General features: G+C 45.9%; 1 protein-coding gene across 1 annotated transcript in view; it reads left to right on the forward strand.

The window, feature by feature from the left end:
- The window catches only part of LOC146209574 (glutamate receptor ionotropic, kainate 2-like), an 85,245-nt gene that overhangs the window by 15,874 nt on the left and 43,432 nt on the right, over window positions 1–25,939 (forward strand). The window contains exons 3-7 of the mRNA XM_084580523.1: window positions 16,603–16,866; window positions 17,446–17,630; window positions 21,580–21,633; window positions 22,505–22,681; window positions 23,335–23,499. Coding sequence (XP_084436649.1) covers window positions 16,603–16,866; window positions 17,446–17,630; window positions 21,580–21,633; window positions 22,505–22,681; window positions 23,335–23,499 — 845 coding nt within the window. The remainder of the gene's footprint in view (window positions 1–16,602; window positions 16,867–17,445; window positions 17,631–21,579; window positions 21,634–22,504; window positions 22,682–23,334; window positions 23,500–25,939) is intronic.

Here is a 25,939-nt window from a genome sequence, read left to right on the forward strand (position 1 = left end):
TTTCGTGAGCTTTCTTTTAAGCCTGAAAAAAAAAAAAAGATACACGTGAGACTTTCTTTATCGCAATTAATGGAATGTGGGTTTCCGAAGGTGCTCTACGATTTTCCAATTCAAATTTACGGTGTCAGGTCAAAACTAGTAAGTTAGAAAAATATAACATAATTAGATAATTAAGTAATTGCAAAACAAAAACTTGCCTGTGGTGCGCAAGGAGTCTAGCAGTTGCGGCATAGATCACATATATTATTTTGTAACCTTTGGTTTAAGTTAGCTGGGACACCCGGTGTATGTGTATTTCTGAAATAAACTCCTGTGAGTATTCAGCTCCTGTGTTTGTGTTCTTCCTCGATCCGGTGTTAGCGCGGTTCCGAACATGATTTTAAACCAACAAGCCCATCTCTCCACTCTTCCCACCCCATCAGTTGGTCTTGGCCAGCATACCGGATTTTCTGTGGAATGTACCATATGTTTAAAAAAAGACAACTTGCTTTAGATTTATTTGTCCCAGAGCTCTATTGGGGGCTACGGTCAACAGATGCTTCTCTTAGTTCGCTAATTATTAAATATGTGATTGCATTCATAATTTTTTATTAACGAACAGCTTCGAAAAGTCGTCGAGAGCAGTAGTCAAAACGTCGTCAGCCTAGTAGTAGTTCTATTACTAATACTATTAGTAGTAATAGTAGTATTAGTGATAGTAGCAGTAGTAATAGTAGTGTGTACTGTGTATCGGGGGTACCCGGGCTGCAGAAGAAATCGTAATATGGTAATTTATGGTTTAGTGATTGATCATTAATTGGTTTGCGATAGGTTATGGCAAGCTAATTGAATTAAGGTATAGTATTACTGGGTTATTAGGAAATATGAAAAAAAAATTAAGAAAGTGCATTCATAGGCTTCAAATTGGTCAGAATAAAAAGTCAATGCTTTTCGAAGCTAGTTAAAAAAATTGAAAGTGTAATTGTTCATTTAAAAAAAAAGATGTTTTTAAGTGATGGCAAAAATAAATGAGTTCAAATACTTTATACTGAACGGAATGGAAAGCCAATGTTTGCTGATGGTGGATCGTTGTATCAGAATAAAAATATAAAGAAAAAAAAATTAAATTTAAAAGTGGAAACATCGTACGTGTGTGGGAAACGCTATTGCGTCATACTTTTATCGGCGGAACTTGACTGTCATTGTAATTATTCTAGGGAATATATGATATTTGCAAACCGGAACCTCGTTTTCCAAGAGGTATAGCCGAGAAAAATATTAGGTAAATACATTTAGCGTTCGTTAAGAGGTCTGGTATGCGGCTTCACATAACCCAGCGACAGCGGGGGCGTCCACCTTAGGTCGCTTCGCTTCGGGGCTTTGATGCCGGATTGGAGAGAAATGATTGCGCGCATTGATTATCCACGCGACAGCTATCAGCAAGGCCGCGTTCGAAGCGAAATTCACAAGAAACTACATTGGGAGAACAGGAAAGCATTAGCGCTACGGAGAAGCTTTTTCGTTTTTACTTCTGTACGTTTTTTTTGGTTTGTACTATATATATTTTTTATTTTCGAGCTAGTTTCTTTTTATTTGCTTTGCCTTGTTTTCTACTTTTATTTTGTTATCATTTATCCCTATCGTAATTTTATTGTTATCGTTTAATGCCATCGTTTACTATTAATATTGTTATTAAATGCCATCATCACTAGTTACCATTGTATTTTTACACAGCCTACTAATGCTTGCGCATTAGTATTTGGTTCACAGGAAAGAAAAAGCAGCGTACGCCATACTTCCTTTGTGGACACCTGAATCGCGTAGTAAGAAAACGTAAAGGAAAATTGATTTACAGGAATGGAAAGACGCTCCATCTGTCAGACTTGCTCTGAGGGCACCTGACCTGCGCTAAGCCTCGTAGCTTCACTTTTTGTGTCCCCGTTTACGCGAGATGTTGTTGTTGTGGCTGTAGAAAGAAGGATTGTTGTTGTGGCTGTGGAAGGAAGAGAAAATGCTCGGGCCTGCTACCGGCTCTGTAGCTGAGCCGCCACCACTGCCTCGTGGGGACAGAAAAGAAAATAGAGAAGAAAGAAACAGAAAAAGGAAATAAAGACGCGCGCCGGCAACATCCGTCGTCCATCACCGAAGCGGTGGCAGGTGCAAAGACGGCCTACAACAGATAAAAATTGGTGGCAGGCTAGCCCCCGCCGCAAGTGGTGGTGATCTACCTATCCCATACCCACCGGGGCAAGGACAAGCCACCCTCCATCCGCCTCCGAAGAAGAAAATGCACGGGCCTGCTACTGGCTCTGTAGCTGAGCCGCGTATTGTCATTCCCCGAAAACTCCAGCAACGGAAGTGCCGGGTCGCGTCACTAAAAAATAAATCACAACAAAAAGAAAGTCAATAAAGCTATATTGTTTTTTTTATTATACATTGCAGTGCATAAATTAAAATGCATGCGCAATAAAATAGTTTGCTTTATTAAAATTGCTTGCAGTAATCCTGTGATCATGCCAGTTGCGTCCATGGCGCCATATTTAGTACGTTGAATCAAAAAGAATAAGAGCGCATTTAAAAACCGCATTACCCGTCGCTTCTGTGGAGCAATGGATTCACACCATGCACGTACCTGATTGTAAGACATGTGTTTGACTCATGTAGGTAATTTATTTTTATTTTTAAATTCACAACCTCCAATCAAATTACGACCATATTTCCTGGGGTGTGTTCCCTTGATGTTGCATAATGCGATGTTTTTTTTTTATTCTTCATAGCAGCAAAACTTGCCGCGAACGCAGCCAGGATGTGAGGGTATGACAACGGTTACACTTTTCAATTACCTTCACTGTAATAAATCCCTGCCTCTGTGAGTGTATGTTACCTTTATGTTGTCTTCTGAGACAGCTGTCCGCAACAATCGCCTTTTGAGACGCTTTAAACTCTTTTTACGGATTCACGCCACGCCGATTTTTCACATTATTCAACATAGCAAAGATGGTGCGACGGACGCCACCGATATAATATGCTCTTTACAGTAAGTAATTTTAATCCAGACAACTATTTTATTATTAGTGCATTTCAGTTTCAGTACTGCGCTTCATGCACGAACAAAACATAAGGTTGTGTGTTATTTTTGAGTGACGCAACCGGCCCTTCCGTTGCTGGAGTTTTCGGGGAACGGCAATACGCAGCTGAGCCTTGTGATTTATTTATAGGAAGGGAAAGGCGCGGTAACTGTCTCACTTGTTTTTCTGTGGACACCGCAACCGCGCCGTAAGGGAAGGGAGGAAGATGGGAGGGAAAGCCACCTCTGCACTGCCTCGCGGGACTGAAGAGAGGGGACGAGGGTGGTGGTGAAGGGTGGCTGTTCCTGGCCTTACGGGGTTGGGACGGTAGGTCAACGCCACTGCGGCGTGGCAAGCCAGCCACGGATTTTTAGCTGTTGTAGGCCGTCATTGCACCTGCCACAGCTTAGGTGGTAAACGACGGCAGTTGCGGCATGAGTCTTTCTCTCCCTCTTGTTTTTTCTTTCTTTTCTACTTTCTCTCTTCTGTCCATGCCCCGACGGGGTGGTGCAGTGGTAAGAGGCCCGACTACTGTGCCGGAGTACCCGGGTTCGAACCCGACCTCGGCGGCTGCGTTTCGATGGAGACGAAACGAAGAGGCGTCCGTGTGCTGTGCGGTGTCAGCGCACGTTAAAGATCCCCAAGTGGTCGAAATTACTCCGTAGCCCTCCACTACGGCTCCTCTTTCTTTCTTTTCACTTTTATTCCTCCCTTCCTTTACAGCGCGGCTAAGGTGTCTACAGAGAACAAGTGAGACAGCTACCCCGCCTTTCCCTTCCTATAAATCGATCAATCCCTCTTCTGTCCGCCCTATGCAGCGGAGGTGGCTCAGCTGCAGTAGGGTGCCTCGATACCAGCGCCGCCGTACAGCGCCTGTAGCAGGCCAGTGCATTTTAACGCGATAGCGTTAAGGGCGCCGTGTCGCAAAAAAGTCGGTGTCGTCGTCGGCGGCCGCCGTCCCGCGTCATCCGGCGTTGGCCGTGAGAGAAAAATCTCAGAAGCATTAATAAATAAAAACCAGTAGGAAAAATCGCCGACCTGAGGAACCGAATGTGGGACTCCGGGGTGCAAGACGAGCACACTAACCACTCCGCCACGCCAGCTAGATGGTTTGAAATGGACAAAGGCGCGTCCATTGATAGCGGTGTTGTCTCAGAAATGTCCCTTAGAGAAGTGGATTGTGGCGTATAATAATTATTATGAGCATGTAAATTACAGTATTACAGAAAACGCAGTTAAGCGAGTGGCAAATTACTTTTCCGCTGTACTTCCTCTTCGCTTGGCGTGCACGTAGCGCCATCATGCGTGTGGCGCACGGAATAAGACAGGGCATGGCCTCCGAGATCTTCATCGCGCCGGCTCGGATCGGCAACGATGTTGCCGACGAACGACGACTTAATAAAGGGATAACGAGGAAGCGTTAGAGGAAATCAAAGAAGTGAGCGATAGGGAGAAAGGAAAAGGTAGGTAAAAATAAAAATAAATATATACACTATAATACAGTATACAGTAGTTTGCTTGAGGACCACCCGCGAATGTCATAGGTCACTTAGCACTCGGCACGTAGGGCGGGCCTCCGCAATAGCTCTGCGTCCATGTGCACACTGTACAAAACACTTATGGCACACGTGGGGCGATCGGCCTGTAACGCGAAAATCCATAATGAATGACAGAACAAAAAGAAAAACATATTCCGTGCGTGTGAAACGCCATTGCGTAATTAACGGGGGACCTGGGTTCGAACCCGACCTCGGCGGCTGCGTTTTGGCGCGGTTCAGGTGTCCACAGACACGTGTGACAGATACTGCGCCTTTCCCTTCCTCTGAACCAATTATTATTATTATTATTATTATTATTATTATTATTATTATTATTAATTAACGGGAGAGTCTTCCCGGCGATGCATCGAACGCGAACAGTGCGTTCTCCTGAAAGCACACTGGGACGCATCAAGTTTTAAGAATCGGCGTTCGATCTTGGCGCTGGTGTCATTTTCGGCAGGCTATAAGAGAAAAGGTATAAAAAGAAAGATATAAACAGAAAACTACTTTAGGGTGTGTGTGAAACGATGTCGCGTCTATTAACCCTTAATTTTTATGAAATGGTGGAGCTTAAACGTCTCCCTAATGTTTTGCGTCCCTATTTACTGTCACCAATATAGTCTTATAATAAGTTTGGCCTTAAAAACACCCGGTATATGCACATTAAGCCTGGCTTTAGCTGACTCCCTCTCTGACATTAGGGACACGTCCGGGATCCCTCTCGTGTTAGAGTGCGTAAGCAGCAGCAGACGATAGTGCACTGCTTCTGCTCTTTTTTGTCCAACCTTTTTATGCCTCAAATATAGAGGACCTGCGGTGGCTTTACAACTACAATTACCATCTGCATGTGCTCAATACGTTCGCTAAGTTCATGAACCGTTAAGGTGGTTGCTGCAGTCTTGCTGTCTAGAGCCAGGCTCCAGGCATCTCAAAAGGAAAGGCTATGTGAATTGTTGAAAGACGAAAAAAATTCGGACTTTGTGCACCTACAATCTGCAGAGAAGGAAGCGGAAAACAAAATATTGTATTGATCGTTGTGACCAATACGATCAATTGATCATATTGATCGTATTAATTATATCGTTGAGCAGTTAGAAAGCTAACGCTCTTTTCATGAATGTCGAGACTATGGAATCTCCGTCCTAAAAACTTTAATCACAGGTGTTGGCGCTTCGGGATTACATCAACATCCTAGAGAATAGATGACGCCGGAACAATTTAATTTTTATGGTGTAGGTAAGCCAACTGTTGAATCAAATGGAATATTAAAATAGTGCAAGGAGACATATTTATGAAATATTTTGGATTTATCCACGGTGGAAGAAAGAGAGGTGCTCTCACGGTGCCGCGAGGAGCGGCCGCTTAATGTGACTTTTACGCATTACGCGGCCGCCAGGGGCAGCACCGGAATTGGGGGAATGTCTCGTCGTTCGTTTCGCTGGCGTATCTAGGGGCGCACGTCGGACGAGCGCTTGATTTTGACACATAGGGGCGTTTCTCCTGTTTGAAATATTTTTTTTTTGGTTGAAGGTATGCACCTTCATATTTTTGCCCATTTTCTGGGTTACAATTCGATTCGAGGCCGCATGAACGATTTAACTAATAACACGAGTAATACAATATTTCTTGAAAGCACTCCTGTGAGCGGCGCGTAGAAAGCAATCAAAGGAGTGCAAGATGACTATGTGAGCCTTCACAGCTGCCAACATGTGTAAAGTTTCAGGTGCTGTCAAGCTAAAGGAAAAAAAAAAACACAGTTACGTTCGCGCACTCCGCTGTTTGAATTTCTTCTCGCCGTTGTTTTTTCAGGTTGATAACAAAAACACGCTAATGTCTTGATTTATTGCATTACGGACAATTATAGAAGGCGTTTGCTGCAAGCCAAATGTAAACATAAGGCAAGAAATTTAAACAGCGGAGCCCGTAAGTGCTCCTTTGCTCGTATTTCTTTTTATTACCATGTACACCTGCGTGTCGTGCCATAGCCTCCTTTATACTCTGTGCCTGTCAACGCGCCGCGAGAACAATAGAGCGGCGCCGTCGAGTAAAGTTGCGAGGTCCCCTCGGTTAGGGCGCCGCTGACGTAGGGGTCGAGGCGCACGGGTCGCACGGGTACGAATGTCGGCGCGGGGCGGGAGCGCTGTTATTCGCTAGCGGGATAACTGTTCCTAAGCATGAGTCGTGCATATTCAGTATATTTACTTATAAGGCCGACATCCACTAAGCATAACAAGTGATCATGATACTTGTTAGGCAATAACACCAACGCTATATGACATTTTATGTCAGGCAGTTTCAAGAAATTGCGCATGGCTCGAAAAAATACATGACTGCTCCGCTAGCTCCAATGGTAATAGAAAAATTACAATGCTAGTCTACGCTGCAATAAAACAAAATTTAAGAAGAAAGGCACCAGCATTTATTTACACATTTCACAACAGCAATTGTGCTTCAAGAGTACCATGTAGAAGTGGTGTGATGAATAGCTGCCACAAGTCGAGAAAAAAGTTCACGGTGACTGCTGTCACTGATAGCACTTCAGAAGCCAGCTTGATTTACAGATTGGAACAACTGCATCGCAGTATGCCATTGAGATCTGTAAGGAGAACAATTTTGGTATCAGCTGTAACTAGAAAAACAAGGAAAGACAAATATACGCGTTGCATCTTTCTGTTTCGATCACTCCAAAATAATTGTCACAACAGGCAAAGCTCGCGTTTTTATTTTTTTCACAAAATTGCGCAGTTTGCGAAACAAAAAATACTGCGCTGGAGCACTTGTAACATACCTCACAGACGAGCTAACCAAGGAGGAAGTTCGCATCGCAGTCCAGAAAATACACGTGCACGTGCACGTGTAGTAAGGTAATAATAACATTAAATGTATATTTAATATTATTATTACCTTACTGAAGCGTAATAAACACACTTCTGGTGCTGTCATTATTTCTCACAGGCCTTAATGCGGTTGATTGCGAGAAGGGAAACTAATATAGGCTTTGTAAGATTTGGTCACAAATTTCACACACAAATTTTCGTAATTAGCGTATACTGCAAAAAAAAGTTTCGCAGGAGCACGCTAACACACTATGCAGACGAGCTAGGCTGGGAAGCAATTAGCATTGCAGTCCAGAAAGCACAGGTGCGCATCTAACATTACTATGGCAGTATTGACGCTTAATAAACACATTGGTGCTGTCACTATTTTTTTCAAGCCTCAAAGCAGCTGAATACTACGCAGCGATCGCCGGAAGGACAAAGCAAAGCTGGCACTTACCAGTTGGTGCAATGCTGTATTCCTGCAGCACCCGAAGGCAGAAAAAAGTAGAAGCATGACCTTGCGCACAGCAGAACAGTCCACGAAACAGCGAGACAGCGGCAGCGCGTGGCTATCCGGACCGCTTTGCAACATGGCGCACCCGGCACTCGCCTGGCGAAGGTGACCCTACGTCGCTGTCGCCATCTCTCGACAGCCAGCGGCGTAACTTGTCAACGGAGGAGGAGCGGCGGCGACGGCCGCGGAGCGCGGAGTTGACAGGCACAGAGTGTATAAAGGAGGCTATGGTCGTGCAATACAGTACAATTTGAAGGTAGGATGCTATAGGGCGATTTCATCAACAAAGGATGCTCAGCTGACCTTATAAATTGATTTTAATATTTGATATATTGTAGCACTATGACTGGAAAGAAGATATCTGCAATAGGTTTTGCTGCCAATTTTTTTTTTTTTCGGGGCATAGGAAATTAATAATAACGGAGTGGAGTGCTGCGCTCATGTTCCCTCCTGCTTCTGATAACTTTGGTTATTGACTGCAGAAATTATAATAAAGTTAGGTAACTGAAAATGATCTCACTAAAAATATGCTTGCTTTTGTTTGTATTCAGATAATTTTGCGTTTTCTTCTGAACACTGCATTTTATGTTATTTGCTGTAAATAGTCAAAGACTACAATAAAAAATTGTGGGGGTTTAGGCATGGCTTGAACCTAGCAATAGAGCGCAAGATGTGAGTGTTGCACCGATTTTTTCTGTGAACACCTGGTATTCAATGTGCCACTGTCACAACGTTCGCAACTCGCTGTTGTCGTTAGCCTCTACCAACTACCGAGTTATTGGTCTTCTTTGTTCTACTTCCTCTCCTCCTTCTTCTTCTTTTTCTTCTTCTTTTCCTTCTTTTTCTTATTCTCCTTTTATTTCTACTTTTGCTTCTTTTTTTTTCTCTCCTCCTTTTTCTCATTCCATTCCCTCTTCTCCTTCTTCTTATTCTTCTTTCCTCCTCCAAGCACTGGTCCAGCTCTCGGTCTTACCACGGATCAGTTGCCAAGCAACGGTCACGTGTAACAGTGCTACGCCGACGGCTTGACAACCTAGCGCAGTGTATAAGTTTCGCTACAAATTCAAGGATATTCTAAATTAGTTTTCGACTTTGTTTTGGCAGCGGACCCGTCAATACTAAGGCAGACTGCGAGGTGCTTCCACGAAATTCGGGCCATCATGTAGTGGTGCAATACATCACTACAAAAATGAATAGAGCGTTTTTCTTTCCCGATGTTGCTCGTGTAGATAATATTTCAATTATTGACAAGCTTGGGTTTCATTTTATGAGTTTGGAAACAGCAAACGCGATGTAAATGATCTTGCCTGTGTTTTAATAATATTGTAAATGACTTTATTCGTTGTTTTGTGCCGCGAATCATGAAGACATCGACACAGAAAAGTACATTTCGTGAAACGCTCAGAGCAAAATGACGGCTGAAACGATTAAAGAAAAGAATTAATAATTTGCCTTCCATAAAAATTGAAGTATAAAACTTTAACGCTTAAAAAAGTAGGAAGAGAAAAGGTTCGCTATTATAGGGACCTGTTGCCCAGTTACATCGCTTCGGCAAAAAATAAATTTGGAGAAGCATTGTACTCATATCAAAGCAATGTTAAATACCTAATGTGAATGGTACGCCAGTTCTTTACAACAAAGACGTGGAAAACCTCTTTAAAGCGCTCATCTAATTTATTTACCCAATATAATGGAAGTTTGCTTACTTCGACGACATATACATGCCTCCTATACCTGCTGCTCAGATAATTGAACAGGGCGTTTTCAATATGGTTCTCAAGCTCGACATTTGAAAATTTTCCGGCCCAGATGATATCCCTAATGTAGGTCTTAAGCGCTGTGCCGAATGGGCGGTAAATATGAAAATTTTTTTACGCACGATCCTGGCGCCTAGGCCATGTGCCGAGCGGTCAGAAGATCACCAGATTCAACCTCCAGTGTAAAGCAGAGAATAAGCAGCTGAAATATATCACCAAATTTCATTAACGTCAACTTCTTGTAAATTTGTTCACCACAGAATTCAGAAACGTATTTTGGCATCCCTTGACGATCATCACTTACTAACAACGCGCCAGCGTGGATTTCGAAATGGCCACTCAACAATAACTCAATTGGTTTAAGCAAAACATGACTTTGCGAATACTGTAAACGACAGTAAACAAGCAGACGTCATTTTTACAAAATTTTCCAAAGCTTTCGACAAAGTCTCTCATTAAAGACTACTGCGCAAAAAAAGAACATTCTCAAAAATTATGACCGTATTAACTGGATGCCAGATTACGTCACCGCGCATAAGGAATTTGTTACTTTTAAAAGTGAAGACCCAGAAAAAATTTCCGTCGACTCTGGAGCTCTCCAGTACTTGGTTGTTAGGCCTCTTAAATTCCTCATCTATATCAGTGATTTCGTAAGGTGTTCCCAAAGGTGTTCCCAAAGAAGTGAAGACGACTGTCTCCTATATTAAGAAATCGACAGTTCCTCGAAACAGGTATTGTTAAATAATACATTTCAGATGTTTTTTTTCTGATGTAGAGAATGGAAAATGGCGGTTAATTAAAAAACTGTTTATTTGCGTATTGTTCAGGATAGGAATAAGCTTGATTGCAATTGGTCAGATATAGATATTTTAGTGCCTGTAGCACTTCTAGCTGCAGTCAAAGATTTCGCCAATGTCTGCTTTCTCTCGGTGCTCCCGAGAGCGTCTTTTTTATTGATATTTATGTTAAAATGTTTGGCTCATAAGTAGATTGGAATTGTCTATTATTTTAGAGTATTTAGTTTTTTTCGGCAGAGCTTCCTATTATTGAGTGCAGAGTAATGACCCGGGTTATGGCATGTGGGGTGACTAATAAAATAACGGAACTTTCACGTTCCTAATAATTCCAAAGGAGACACTTCATGCTGCAACAAAAAGTACAAGACTAAAAGCAGCTTGCCAAATGACGCCTCTGGAGCTACAGTAAGCACTCAGCACAGGAGCGACAAGGCTGTATCAAACGGGGACCTACAGCTGCCGGCAGAGCTGCATACAACTCTATCACAGGTTGCTCTCGGTAGCTCGGCCTTAGAGCGTCAGAAGGCATCGGCTGGAATAGACATCGTATATGTGTGCAGCCTGAAATGGAGTTTATGCTAATTCTAAGAGACAGGAACTTGCGACAAGTCCACTAGCTGAAAACGTGCCTAGCGCACTCATGCTTCCACTCACGCCTTGTTCGTTTTCGTTCAACGTCGTTCAATAATTATGTCTTCCTCCCCTCTCCATCGTATCTGTAGTTTAGGCGTTTAAATTGCAATACCCATGAGCAAGTGCTGTTCCCGTAGCGTCAGGTACGCAAAGTTTCCGCATGTTTGATGCAATGTGACTGCCGGGAGAGCACTGTTTTTCCCAATGGCCAGTCTGTCTAAAATATGCATCCCAAAAAGTTCTCTTTTTAGCCCTGTGTAAGGTGTTTATTGGAGCACCAAGACCGTATGCAACATCCGCAAACTAAAGCGACGGGGGTAGCGTTCGAACCAACAGCTTTCCAACAGTGCAGTGCCAACAAGGCTCCGGCTCCACTTCGTCTACCTCTTCGGGTTGGCGCGCGAGCTGATGGCGATCGGGATTACTACAATACCCCCCGGCAGAAAAGGAGCCATCCTGGCGACTCATGGTGAGGAAAAGGTAGGGGGATCATAATACGGCTTGAGGCAGTCGACATGTACATTTTCTCGGCCGCGGCGGCGATGATCTAGAGATGGGTTCAAGGGCTCTACTACGTAATTGACGGGAGAAGATTGTTCGAGAATGCGGTAAGGTCCATGATAGCGCGATAGGAGTTTGGATGACAGGCCGGGTGCTGAGGAAGGCACCCAGAGCCAAACGAGGGCACCTGAGGGATATGAAGGCGCTGAATTTGTAGGGTCCCGGTTATGCTTTTGTTGAGCCTGGTTCTCTGTTGTGAAGTAGCGCGCCAATTGTCGGCATTCTTCGGCAAGTGTGTGCGCTTCAGACAGTAGAGTGGTCTCTGAAGCGTCGGGGTGGTAGGGCAGGATAGTATCCATGGTGGACGTGGGTTCACGACCATATAAAAGAAAGAAGGGGGAGAACCCAGTCGTAGTCTGCCTAGCCGTATTGTAGGCGTACGTTACGAAAGGCAGCACTTGGTCCTAATTAGAGTGAGCGCTATCAACGTACATGGCTAGGATGTCACTAAGAGTGCGATTAAATCGCTCAGTCATGCCGTTCGTTTGGGGGTGATACGCTGTGGTGCTCCGGTGAATGATCTGGCACTGTTTGAGGAGGGCTTCGACAATGTCGGAAAGAAACGCACGTCCGCGGTCACTGATCAATTCTTTCGGTGCGCCGTGACGAAGAACGAGGCGATGCAGAATGAACGAAGCAACATCCCGTGCGGTGGCAGACTGCAAGGCCGATGTTTCCACGTAACGGGTTAGGTGGTCAACGGCTACGATGACCCAGCGGTTGTTAGCCGAAGTGGTCGGAAGCGGGCCATACAGATCGATACCGACACGGTCAAAAGGGCGGCTGGGGCAAGGCAATGGCTGCAACGAAACGGCTGGCTGAGGGGGTGGATTCTTGCGACGTTGGCAGGCGGTACAGGATCGGATGTATTGACGAATGAAGCGGTACATACCGCGCCAGTAATTCTCATACGCAGTCGAGAATAGGTTTTCATGACACCTGCATGACCGCATTGGGGATCGGCGTGGAAAGAGGCGCAGATTTCAGCACGGAGATGTCGCGGAATCACGAGAAGCCACTTTCGCCCTGTAGGATGGTAATTGCGGCGGTATAGAAGTCCATCACTAGTGGCGAAGTGGTGGGCCTGACAACGAAGTGCACGTGATGGAGACAGCTCTGCTGGCGTAGACAGGAATGTTAAGAGGGAGGATATCCATGGATCCTTCTGCTGCTCAGATTTCATATTGGTAATGTTGAGGGGCGACATATCGTAGGCAGAAACGAAGCCAGCCGTCGGGTCGTTAGGAAGCGGGGAACGGGAAAGGGCATCAGCGTCAGTGTGCTTGCGTCCAGATCGATAGATGACGTGGATATCGTACTCCTGAAGACGTAACGCCCAGCGGGCGAGGCGGCCGGAGGGGTGTTTGAGGGAGGATAGCCAACAGAGCGCGTGATGGTCGGTAACAACGTAGAATGGGCGACCGTAAATATAAGGACGAAACTTGGTAATGGCCCGTATGATGGCCAGACACTCCTTTTCGGTCACAGAATAGTTCGATTCCGCTTTCGTGAGGGTACGACTAGCGTACGCGACGACATACTCTTAATATCCAGGTTTCTGTTGAGCAAGAACAGCGCCCAGACCTACGCCGCTTGCATCAGTGTGTATTTCGGTCGAGCAGGCAGGGTCAAAATGGCGGAGTACAGGGGGAGAGACCAATGGACGGCGTAGTGTACTGAACGCAGCATCATAGGCTGGTGACCAAGAGGAGAGGTTCGGGCCTCCGGCTAGAAGTTGCGTTAAAGGGGCGATGATACTGGCGAAGTTGCGGATAAAACGGCGGAAATACGAACATAGACCGACAAAACTGCGAAGTTCTTTCAAGGTTGTGGGCTTGGGGAAGTCTGCGACGGCACGAAGTTTGGTAAGATCCGGTAGAACGCCATCCTTGGATATGACATGACCAAGTATTGTGAGCTTGGTAGCGGCAAAGTGGCATTTCTTCAAGTTAAGCTGTAGGCCGGCTTCAGTAAGGCAAGTAAGGACACGCTTAAGGCGCAGAAGGTGGGAAGGCAAATCTTTCGAGAAAACGACAATGTCATCTATATAACAACGACACGTTTCCCATTTGAGCCCACTGAGAATGTTATCCATGATTCTCTCGAAGGTAGCGGGGGCGTTGCACAGTCCGAATGGCATCACAATGAATTCATACAAGCCATCGGGACTGATGAAGGCTGTTTTCGGACGGTCAGCGGAAGCCATCGGTAGTTGCCAATAGCCAGAGCGCAAATCTAGCGACGAAAAGAACTTCGCTCCTTGCAAACAATCTAGCGCGTCGTCAATTCGTGGTAGTGGGTAAACATCTTTGCGGGTTATCTTATTCAGACGCCGGTAGTCCGCACAGAAGCGGATCGTGCCATCTTTCTTCGTCACCAACACTACGGGGGAGGCCCAAGGGCTATGAGATGGTCGTATGATGCCCCGTTGAAGCATATCGGCGACATTGTCACGAATGACGCGGCGCTCAGTGGGCGACACGCGATATGGTCGCTGCCGCAGGGGAGCATGAGGACCAGTGTCGATTGCATGAGAAACGGTCAAGGCGCGGCCCAAGGAAGGCTGGGACATGTCAAAAGATGCACTGAAGCGCTGAAGGAGGGCGACTATTTGGTCCTGTTGGGCGGACGGAAGGTCGGTCGCGATAGCTCGATGAAGGGCGTCGACAGGAAGCTCATCACTCGTAGCAGCACACGACGTCAGGGCAGCGACGTGAGGTAAAACTTCAGGATCGGAGAACATGCAAGTGCGATCAGAGTCCAGCTCTTCAATGTAGCCGAGGCACTCCCCGCGAAGAACAACCGTCGGGCAGGGTAAAGGGTTGGAAGCATAGATGACACAGCTGCCATCAGAAATCGTCAGAAGGACGAAAGGAAGAAGGAGGCGGTTATGGTGGGCGGAGGCGAGTTTGGGCGTAAAGAGAACAGGACTAGGGAGGGCAGATGTCGAAATAAGGGGAACGAGAACAGAAGAAAAGGGTGGAATGTCGGTGTCTGCAGCTACAAGGAGTTTAGCAGGGCGCACAGGTGGGTCACACAGGGAAACATTACACACAGGGGAAAGCTCAACTTCAGCACGGGCACAATCAATCACAGCACTGTGAGTCGACAGAAAGTCGTAGCCGAGGATGATGTCGTGGGAGCAGGCGTAAAGCACCACCATCTCGACGAGATACGTAATGTCTTTGATGCAAACTCGTACCGTGCACGCTGCCACAGGGGTGAACGCTCTGAACGGGCCGTACGAAGCGAAAAGGCAGAAAGCGGCGTCGTGACCTTGCGAATTTTGCGGCGAAGGGCATCACTAATTACGGAAACGGCAGCACCTGTATCCACTAGCGCAAGAACGGGAAAACCTTCTACGAACACTTCAATGAAGTTGGCGGGAGAAGGCGGAGGACTTAACGAGTTCGTCAAACGCGCAGTTCTTGCCTCCGGAACTGCGGCATTTAGTTTTCCCCTTGCGTAGGGCCCTGTCGTCGGAGCATCGGCGAAACGGAACGTCGGCGAGGCGAAGGCGAACGGCGTGTCGAGTACTGAGCCGGAGGTGGAGACGATCCAGAAAAGACGTTGCTCAAGGGCGGCTCGGGATCGTAGTGGTATTGACGGACTGTGTTCTCAGGATGAAGCGGGCGCTGACGACAAAGGCGAGCGACGTGACCCGGGAGCCCGCAAGCATAGCAAATTGGGTGATTGTCGGCGGTTCGCCATGGGTTCGTAATGCGGCGTCGCGGTCGAGGGATCGGAGACTCAGGGGCCATGACACGAGGTGGAGCATAAAATGTAGGGCCGTTCTGGTAAGACGATGTAGGAAGCGGACCGCGCGTTCCAGCGGTTACTTGAGCGTAAGTGAGTGGGGCTTGCACAGGAGCGATGGGAACACTAGAAGGCAGCGCTTCGGCGACTTTCTCCTCGATAACTTGGCGGATAGCCGGCGATATGGATCGCGCGTTGGCCGGCGCTAATTGCGAAGTGCAGACGGTCGGCTGAACTGGATGGAGGAGGGACAGCTGGCGTGCAACTTCTTCGCGGATGAAGTCTTGGATATTCTGCATAAATAGAGACTGTTCCGCCGACGATGTAGCCGGTGCCAAGCCAGCAATGCCGGCAGGTGCGGCAGCCCGCCGCGTAGAAGCGCGTTGCTTTCGTAGCTCGTCAAACTTCTGGCACAGGGTTATAATGTCGGATACGGAAGTAGGGTCCCTGGCCGACATCATATAGTACGCATCATCAGTGAGACCTTTTAGAACATGTGTGACTCGTTCGGGATCGGGCATGGACGAATTGACCCGCTTGCAGAGGTCAACCACGTCCTCAATTACCACTGAATAAAGGTGGGTCACGGGGGCGTTGTGCTCCGGGACAGAAGATGATGGCAGGAGTGGCAGGGATGGGCGCCGATGGTTGGCTGGGAGCGTCCTGCATGGTTGTGACCGAAGGCGGTAGCGTGCGGTTCCGAAGTTCCAGGGTGAAATTTTCGAGGAGGACTGGGGCGACGACCGAGACACCTCCACCAAGTGTATCAAGTTTCCTGGAAGCAGTCCTACAATGACTAAGCCCAATAAGGCAAGGACGAGGTTTTCTGTCCCCTGCGTGACTGCAAGTAATAGGCGTGCCTAACAAGACCACTCTACACTGCCTGCAAGTAAACTCTTTAGGGTCTAGATTTTGGACAGTGCCTAAAGCCTACTGTTCTCGTTGGTGAATCAGGTGCTCCACTTGTGTCCTGACCTCCCCTAGGCCGTCTTCTTTTCCTCATTCATTGGATGTAGAAGCGCAATCGCTCGGCCTGACCGTGGCCGAAATAAAATCTAAAAACTGTAAGGCACATAGCGCTCGCTGCACGAGTTTAAAGCTAGCTGCATACTAGAGATAGGTCTAAAGCTTTGGTGACGCCTGACCGTCTTGTGACTTCTTTCTTTACTCCTGGCAGTGTGCCAACTCCTGGAGCAGGGAGTCCTTGCTGTGCTGGGCCCCCGGGAGCCGGAAACCGCCTCTCTGGTGCGCAGCGCATGCGCCAGGCACCACGTACCCCACGTTTACCTGCACAGGGTAGACGAAGTGCTTCAGCATGTGTCGGCGGACTACGTTTCCTTGACAATAGCACCGTCACCAGAGGAGCTTGGTCGAGCACTAAGAGAGCTCGTGCAAGCGATGGGCTGGAAGCACTTCACCATAATCTGCGAAAGACCGGGAGGTAAATGGCACTCCATTATTTGGTGGCAAAACTAATTGGTTCTACATTCTAAATAATTTGGCCCGAGACACTCTGAGCAGGGGAGAAAGAAGCCAAATAGACATTAATGATTCTAGGATTAATTTTGTTTTCAAGTAATATAAGCACCACAGTGCGAAAGAAAACGCTAGCGATCTCAGATTGAGTCACCCGCTTGCAGTCATTTGATAAACTTTCGGTAGAATGAATTCGTAAATGCAAGTGCCAGCTGAAGGCTCCTTTTTTTCTTGCACCATGAGGCCTGTGAAAACTTCCTGTAAAGGACGTTCTTGTCGGTCATTTTTTTTTTTCTTATTTGAAGGCGCAGTTAGAACCTAGTAGTGAAATCACACTACGCGCATTAATCAGCGGATTAAAAGCCTGACGCTGGAAGGTGCGATTATTTGGTCTTCATGTAACCTAACAACTTACTGCGTGTTTTCCTTCACTCTAGGGTAATTATTGCCGTTGTGCGGGCGACACTGTGTACAGTCTGCATGTGTACAAGATGCAGGCGTGGACCACGCACGCATACTTTTGCTCTTCTCTCTTCCTCGTCAGCGCTGGTACAGTTGCGCGGACTTCTCCAAGTGATGCCACCTGGACGTCCGTCCCCACGTGTGTCTCTCCGCCTGCTTCCTGGAACAGCGGATCCACGTCCTGTACTGCGCGAGGTTGCAGAAGCCGGAGAGAGGAACATCGTTCTCGACGTGGCAGCACAAAGGCTCACGGATGTGCTTAGACAAGTACGACCAAGCACGATATCTGTCTTTTAACTGACGCGCTAGACAATGTATTCCTTTCCATAGCTCGAAACGCACCCATAGTATGGAGCTCGGGGCGTTACTCAACAACCAATATAGTACAAAGTTATTCTCTAATGTAGCTAGCTACACGTTAAACGGGTCCAACAGCCATGAAACACACGACGCCAAGAATTTGACGCGTTTCTTTCTCGTCGGTGAAAAAGTCGTTTCCTTGCTTTGCCAAGGCGCAATTGTCACAACCAGTCTTTCAACCAGCGCATAAATTAATTTGAAGGTTCAAATATTCATTAACGGCATTTATTAAATAGCGGTCGTGATGCTTTGTTTTAATGCGTAAGCATTAAAGGGGCGATGACAGGTTCGTTCGATATATTGCCGTTTTATTCTTCTGTGAATAATGTAGAGGTCATTGATTCTACTTGCGATGTTGTAGTGCCTAGCGCACGGCGCATATTACAAAAAAAAACAAAAAAACGCGATAGAAATCGGAATTCGGAAGCTCCTCCACCCGAGAGCGACCGCCATTTTGAAATGCTCGTGTGATGTCACAGAGTATACATGGTGGAGCGTCGTCTGCAATGTAGGCTGAAATTTCAATGCACATGCCTTTTATTTTCTTGTGACGCTTCGCACAGTGGTCATCCCTTATGCAGAAGTGCTTGATGAAGATGCTACCGCACGAAAGCGATATAGAGTAAGGCATGTTTTCTTCAGCATAAGGCAGCTCAGAGTTAGTGGGTTACACGATTCCTTAGATTATCGACGCACTGATCTTTCACATTACACCGACTACGACGACAGCACAGCCAATGGTCGCCTATCACCGTACTGTGAGGTTTTCGGCCCCGCGAAGTAGACGGAATTGATCTGCGGACGGTCGTCCGATCTATTCTGGTTGGAATCGGAGGCCGAGCGAGAGCTTGACACCCGACGCTCTAGTGAACGTCCGGAACAGCTGCGCTTGTCTGTAGCTTAATCGAGTTAGAAAAAGGAAAACAAGAAGCTAAACTTTATATGTTCCCCCTTGTAATCGGCAATGACCTTGGCCAGAAATGTTAGTCGGCGCCAAACTGCCGGCTCGTTCAGCGACAGTAGGCCTAGCTCGAGTACGCGCGTTTGTGTCTAGAGTTCCAGCGATTACGGAGTGCGTATTCACAAGCTTTAGTTGTCGCATGTGGTCATTGAGTTTAGTTCTTGCAGTAGCGACCTCAAGTCGACGACTGCTTACATCACAAAGCGAGTGCACATTGAGCGGGAAGCGTCGATATGCGACCCTGTCTAGCGAGGGCAGAAGGCAGCTGTCGGAGCCGCATGCGGCGAAGGCAGGTGACGTAGCATCCACGGCGCTTCTTGCAGCGCAGTTGTAGTTTGTGAACAAATAAAGGTACAGCTGATCCGAAAAGTGGATAGTTTTGATATTGCTAGCTCAGCTTACATTTTATGCCACGCGAACAAGCAGAATACATCCGGTCATTGCAAAAGGTATGTAAACAAACACGTTGGCGGCGCAGTTGTAATCCGCGAATCAACGCATTCCTTTGGGAGTTTAGGGTTCACACACTAAATACTTAATGATGTATGCTTACGTTGAAGCACTCACGACTCATTTGAGGGAGAATTACTATAAAAATTGAAGGTGAGGATCGTGAGTCCGTCGCAATCGCGCGCGCGGCTGCGGGGGAGGCGAGACGGAGACGGAGGCGACTGGGAGTCCCTTGCTTGGTATGGGCATGTAATGAAGAGCAATCGAATCGGGTTGGATTTTGCGATGACGGGACTGAAGGGGCGGCGGCGGCAAAATCTTTCGAGCGCTGTCCATGGCCAGACTGAACATATAGTTTTGCAAAAATGCTTTACCAGCCGAAAATAATTGTTTGACTAACACACGCATATAATAACAAGTCACGAGGTAGCGATTCGTTCAAAAGTTTTGGCTGGTCCTCTAATGTGGCAAGGTATTCTCTCGCGTCAAGGTATGCTTGTTTGAGATTTACTCTCAGTTTTGGGACTCAAACAGCGACGGCGATAGCGGCAATTTAGGAACATAACGCTATCCCCTCCCCACTTTCGCGGCCCATGTACAAGACCGAAGGAAACATTGGGCAAGGGCCTTTTTATATGCTGGAGCGCTTGTTGCTAAAACAAGCTAACTCTCATAAAGTAAGAATAATACGCTTTTGATTGCATGCCTAAATTATACAGTATGAGCCCGTCGATTGTGACCTCCTCAGCATTCTCTAGGCGAAGTTCAAAAGAAGTCCGAGGACTCTAATGTCGCATATTATACTGAAGGCCTCTCAAAGAGAAGAAAATATGTGAACGAAATATTTTTGCTGAAGAAAAGACAAACTCAGTGACCATCATCCACGACGTGCATGCAAGAGTGCAGCCGGCACCGCGAATAGCAGACGACATGGAGACGTCAGCGTTGACGTTGTGACGTTAGCGGCCAGTGGTTGCCAGACCAAAAAGCTCATTCGGATATTAAAAAGGAATTTTAAAGCTATTTACTGCACGAAATGAGCTGAAACATTTAGGATTTATAATTTAACGTGTGAGGAATTAAATGCAGTAATAAGTTTATGCTCAATTGTTGGCTGTCATGACCCCTTTAAGTGGCTATGTTTGAGGTGTTTTTTACAAGAGCTTTGATGGCTGAATTGTGTCGAAGTGAATCGATAGACCAAGAAAAAATGTCGCCATTACAAAACAATTGGAGCATGTGGAGTTATTAGTTACTTAATTAGAGCTAATTAAATCACTCGGACACAGGAATAGCGAACCGCAGTAATGACGGTGGCCAAAGTAATCACGTGATGCCTTACTTCTGGTCTATTGACCTATGCGCACGTCGGAACAGGGAGGCAGTGATATAGACATTGGGACCTGAGGTCATTTTGTTCCAAGAGCATTGAGAAAGCTACCAGGGGAGAAATGCGAAAGCTTGAGCATTACTGCTGCACATGGTACATCGCACCCCTGGTCGAACCCAACCAGCGTTTCGTTGATCGTATCAAAGTTCACACGCGTTCTATAATTGTGTTAGAGAAAAAGAAAAAACGCAGTATCTGTCACTCGCAGAAAATCGCGGACAGAACCTCGCCGACGCAAGACTTTCATCATGTGTCTAGAAAGGGTTTCGCCGTTAAAAAATTTAACATGGGCAGCTTGCTGCACAATGTCGTCAACAATGCATCTGCTATCATAATTTCCGGGGTGTGAAATCTCTACAAAGCACGCGATATACCGCGTGGAGCAGCAACACTCAGGCTTACCCATTTCTCCCCTGCAGATTCTGCAGTGCTCTTGGAAAGTTCCTTAGCTGTTGTGATACGCCTCACGTAAAGCTTAAAACATTACAATACAAAAAAACAACTATTGTATAACATGCGCATTTATAACTTTGGACCGTACTTTTCTTTTCACGAATTGGGCTCTCTACAGCTACTAATCGTAGCAGAATTTTTCATTTCAATTTTGCAACTCTTGAAGAAATCCTTCATTTATGCACTAAACGCTGCAACCTCCTCCCTTGATTCCAAATGATGGGAAATAGCATTTACGGCAAGTTAGGTAAGCGACTAGTATTTACGATGAGTGTTGCAAAGAGGTCGCTACAAAGATTAGGTGACAGAATTGAGAGAGAAGCCGCAACCCAAAAATGAGCAAAATCTTCAACATTTAGTTTGTGGTTATATTTTGCATTTGTAATCATATTCTGCCGGATTAGTAAAATAAAATGGGAGATGAATGCATATATAGCTCATGGCACATACGTTTTTGATTGGGTATTTGTTGGCATTCACGCAACATTGTGCATTGTGCCGGAAATAGGCTCCTTCCGGAGGAACACTAGCGTTTGTACATTTCTTTTTGAATACTTCGAGTCCTTTTCCTGACTTGCCTTTACCAATTTACCAAATTCCAGGCACAAAAAGTTGGAATTGTCACCGAGTACCACAACTATATCGTCACTACTTTGGTAAGCACGACAAAATTTTCCTTAAATCAAGACAATTTAACTATAAAAGCCGCTCGCTGAATAAACAAAGTCAACAGCGACTCTTGCATTGTATTGGTGTATATTTACTATTATGTATTTGTTTTGGAGGTAATGGGTTCTCTGAGCTCCTCTTTTTATAGCCGTATGGAGATTTTCTCTGACCCAGATAAGCAACCTATTGCGCCATCTTGGCCGTTCTATTTTTCTTTTGACTCTTTTGGTCACTAGCCGAGATTGGCTTTAAAGTAATTGGATTAGGAGCTTCTGAAGGCCAACCCCGGCATTATTACAGCAAAAAATGCTTAAGTGATATATGAAATAAATAAAAATTGAATATTGCGCTATCTATGCAATCATAGAGTGATGATAGGCTTTCTCCTTAATTATAAATTATTTGTTTTGAATGTTTTTTCAGCACAAGTTTCAGCATGTGTTTTTCAAGAAATGTTCAGGAACCTATCCACAGGGGCGCGTTTTCATCATTTCTTACTGGAAGGAATATTTGATGCTGGTAAAACGAAGAAGAACCGAACCACCTAAATTAATTTTTTTTCGCTAACCTTTTCATATACAGCGCTTTGTCTCATTCATAAAGAGGGATTCGCTAGCAAAGGTAATCATTGCATACACTTCCTCGCAGATAGAAAGACGAAGTGAAAGAAACACACGGTGCGCACTCATATGTAATCCACATAAGTTCCCATCGCAGCTTTTCAGCTCTTCAGGCATAATACAGTATTCATATCAGGCTATAATTTACTGTGGCATGATAAGGAAGGAACTGAGAACGTCGCGATTTTCATTTGAGTATTTTTCTTCTCAACTATGCTGCCAATTTTCGGTGACTCAGGACCTGCACACGGTGGAACTGTCTGAGTTCCAGAACTCCGGGACCAACCTAAGTGGCTTCGTGCTGCTAAAGAGAGAACTGTGGGAGGAGAACCATGGAATCTTGCACGAAGCGCACCGTCGAGCCGGAAGTTCCCCGATATTCAGCGGACAGCGGCCCTTCAGAAAGCCCATCAGGGTTAGTGCTCCAATTACATATACTGAAAAGAGCAGAGATTAATCAAGCGGGCATTTTTCACAATGCTTAGGACTGACATCTCCTGCACTAGACATTAAAAACCTGAGTTTGGAAGAATTGCGCTTTCGAAGGAATAACACGCCCCAAATCTTTTTGGTTCCCTTCAGAGCAATATACCTTTTAATCTGAAGTGTTCAATCTACATATCTATATATGCATATGTGTACTATAGATGACAGATTGCCGGAGGTCGCACCTAAAGCTTCGAATGCGTGTTCAGAGTGGTCAGTAAATTCACTGCATGCAGCGCGACCACCGTTTAGAAAAGCTGCACGACGAAAAAACCGACCCAAAATATTTTAAGTTCCGTCCAAGTGGGCACATGTCTTTGAAGTAGGACGCACCTAATTCATTTGGTAATAAACATGGTAATTCGCTTTTAGGCTTTAGTGCTTTTTAACTCGTTACTAAAAAGAGTACACTCGTTTGTATGTTTAAAACGCAGCACGTGTGCATAATTCACGCCCTATTCTCCTTTTTAACACTGCGTCTATAAACCTAAAAATGGTGCTCCGCACAATTTAATAACCTTCCTTGCTCTAAGCGACCACACACACAAATGCTCCGCAAAATCATTCTTCGTTCCCGTCCAGACAGATGCTGCGCTGACTCAAGATGCCCTGGACCTTCTGGTAAGAGCAACGCAGAACATGGCTAAAGATCGCAAGCTGATCAGGCCACCCGTGATTGACTGCCGGAAAGACCACACTCCGAGACCTCGGTTGCACTCAGAGATGTTCGTCGATACCGTCAAGAAGGTACCAGACACTACAACTAGCTCCAGTGGTATGCACGGCGCAAATATTACTGCGACAGCGTTAAAGCCCTGTTTTCCAGAAGTCCAGCATTGGTATTGCTGCTGTAGGCGTTGTGAACGGAACACATCGAGTATTCCTCTAGGAGATGGCGGTTTCAGGCCACATGACTTGGGAATTGATGGATCGTAGGGCTGTGCGACATGACGCGGGCACGTGGCTTGAACGCTTTGATAGGAGTAACCAACTTGAGCTTTTCAACAAAGATGGGAGGTTGAAGTAAATTTAACCTCTAGAAGCATTGCATTCGGAGTCAGGCATGGTACCCCTAGACCACAGAAGGACTTTCATACGGCTTGGTTAAAGTGTCATTTTATATGTATATCTCAAGGTATTCTTATAGTTTAGCAGCTTACGACTATATGGTAATGAGTGCGTGTGAGGAAATGCATAATAAAACATTGATTAAGTGAGCAGCAGAGTGCATGTAGACGAGTGCGGATATGCGAGGGGAGCCTCCTAACGCGAGACATCAACGATTTCTCGGCATACCCATGCAGGCGGAGCTCAAGTGTCTCTTAGTGTTTTTAACCCGACAGCGTTAAAGGCTTCGTTACACAGAAAATCTGGCGTCAGTATTTGTAGACGTCGGCAGAGTGACAGATCAATCACGGCAAGTTTCCTGAGAGTGGGTAGCTGGCCGCTGTCATGACCGAGTACTTATTCTTCCATGGTTTGTGCATTTTTGCGATGCCAAGTGATACCAGATAGTTCGGAGGAGCGGTCGACTCGGGTTGTTGATTTGAGGTGGGAAGGTAGAGTAAAAATCAAGATTTAAGCACTCTTAGAAACCGTGTTAGGCATCGACAGACCGAGTGCTACCCATAGGACACGTTGGCACCTTCATATGGCTGGGTTAACGTGGAGCTTTATACGTCGGGTGGTCGCATATGCTATCATATCTTAACGTTAAAAGCGGAGCTTACTTGTCCCCCATAAGTTTTGTCCACGCGGTACTTCCTCGTGTGGTGGACTGGAGTGTTTCTGGGAGTTTTCTCATTGCAGCTTGGTGCACACGTTGAACGTGAGAGAAACCTAGAAAAATTCAAGAATATAACCGCTTCGTCGAAGCCTGCGTATGGCAAAGAAGGCTAGTATAGTAGCAGGTGGGTTTGTTTCAGCGTTGCAATTGCCGTCCTTGCCATATTAGGATAGTGTAATGGTTTTTTATTTAACGCATTGCTAATTCAATATCGTCACAGAAACTTAAGCTTGGCTAGAGACGGATGCGGTTTGTTTGGTAAGCGTAAATCCAAATTGGCCCTAAGGGAGAACACAAGAATGAGTTCAGTCTTTCGCAAGGCATCGCTTTAATCGCAGAAATAAATAGCATATGTTCTAACAAAAAAAAAGGAAACAAAATACGTTTCCATGGAATGCTCGTTCTATGCATAGAAATACCAATGCGTAGTAGCTTCTGCTTTAAATGCTTTAACCTCTATGATCTTCAGCTAATGCCGCTTGTACAGGTTAGCGCTAATAACTGGTAGCCTACCTGTCGTTATTATTGAAGAATTGGCGGCCATAACGAATTCAACAGACGTCCTGTAGCTACGTCTAGACCACGAAATTATGACAGCATATTCTATACAAGCACATTTTCACCGTAGGTATATATCTTTTATCTCTACTGCTCACCTCAATTTGTTCCATGACTTCCCGGTTATTTCCCCTAATTCTCCAACAGTGCAACTAGAATTACGTTGCTGGATAAGGCTGAAGCGAGAGACGTTGTCAGATTAATTTTTCATTGGTAGCTACTGCGGAGAAAGTATTCTGAGCACCTATCGCTGCATCATGGATCCGACCGAAGCCTTGGGCATGCTGATCCGCAGCTGCTTAGGATTGACGGCCATGGGTGAATTGGTTTAATTATTTATGAGGTGGTTATTACGTGTTATACCACTGTCGTAAATCATCTTAGAGTGTCACGGTATTCTCCTCATTCTGATTGCCGGATCCGGCGCCATCCCAGATTTGGATGTGAGCTCTGTCACTGATTGGATTTTTCTATCCCGTATGCAATTTTATAGCACAGCGATTCAAACGGCAGTTATCTTGTATGCATGGCAAATGATTTACCAAGACATCACCGCAATTTGGTTTGGTTTGGTTGTTCAACGTCCCAAAGCGACCTAGGCTACAGAGACGCCGTAGTGGAGGACTCCGGAAATTTCGACCACCTGGGGTTCTTTACCGTGCTGCGATTTATGTGCGCGGATAATAATACAGCTATTTGGATGATGCAGCAGATATGAAGAATTTAAAAATTTTGTTTACGCAGTTAAGAAATTCAACGTGTAGAAGGTTAAAGCTGGCTGACACGATGCGCTGCCGCCACGGCGGCTTCCCACGCTTCTTCCTGTGGCGCGCACCAGCTCGT

The sequence above is a fragment of the Amblyomma maculatum genome, chromosome 1 (genome assembly GCF_055883805.1).
Source record: "Amblyomma maculatum isolate TAMU_Amacu chromosome 1, ASM5588380v1, whole genome shotgun sequence".
Lineage (NCBI taxonomy): Eukaryota > Metazoa > Arthropoda > Arachnida > Ixodida > Ixodidae > Amblyomma > Amblyomma maculatum.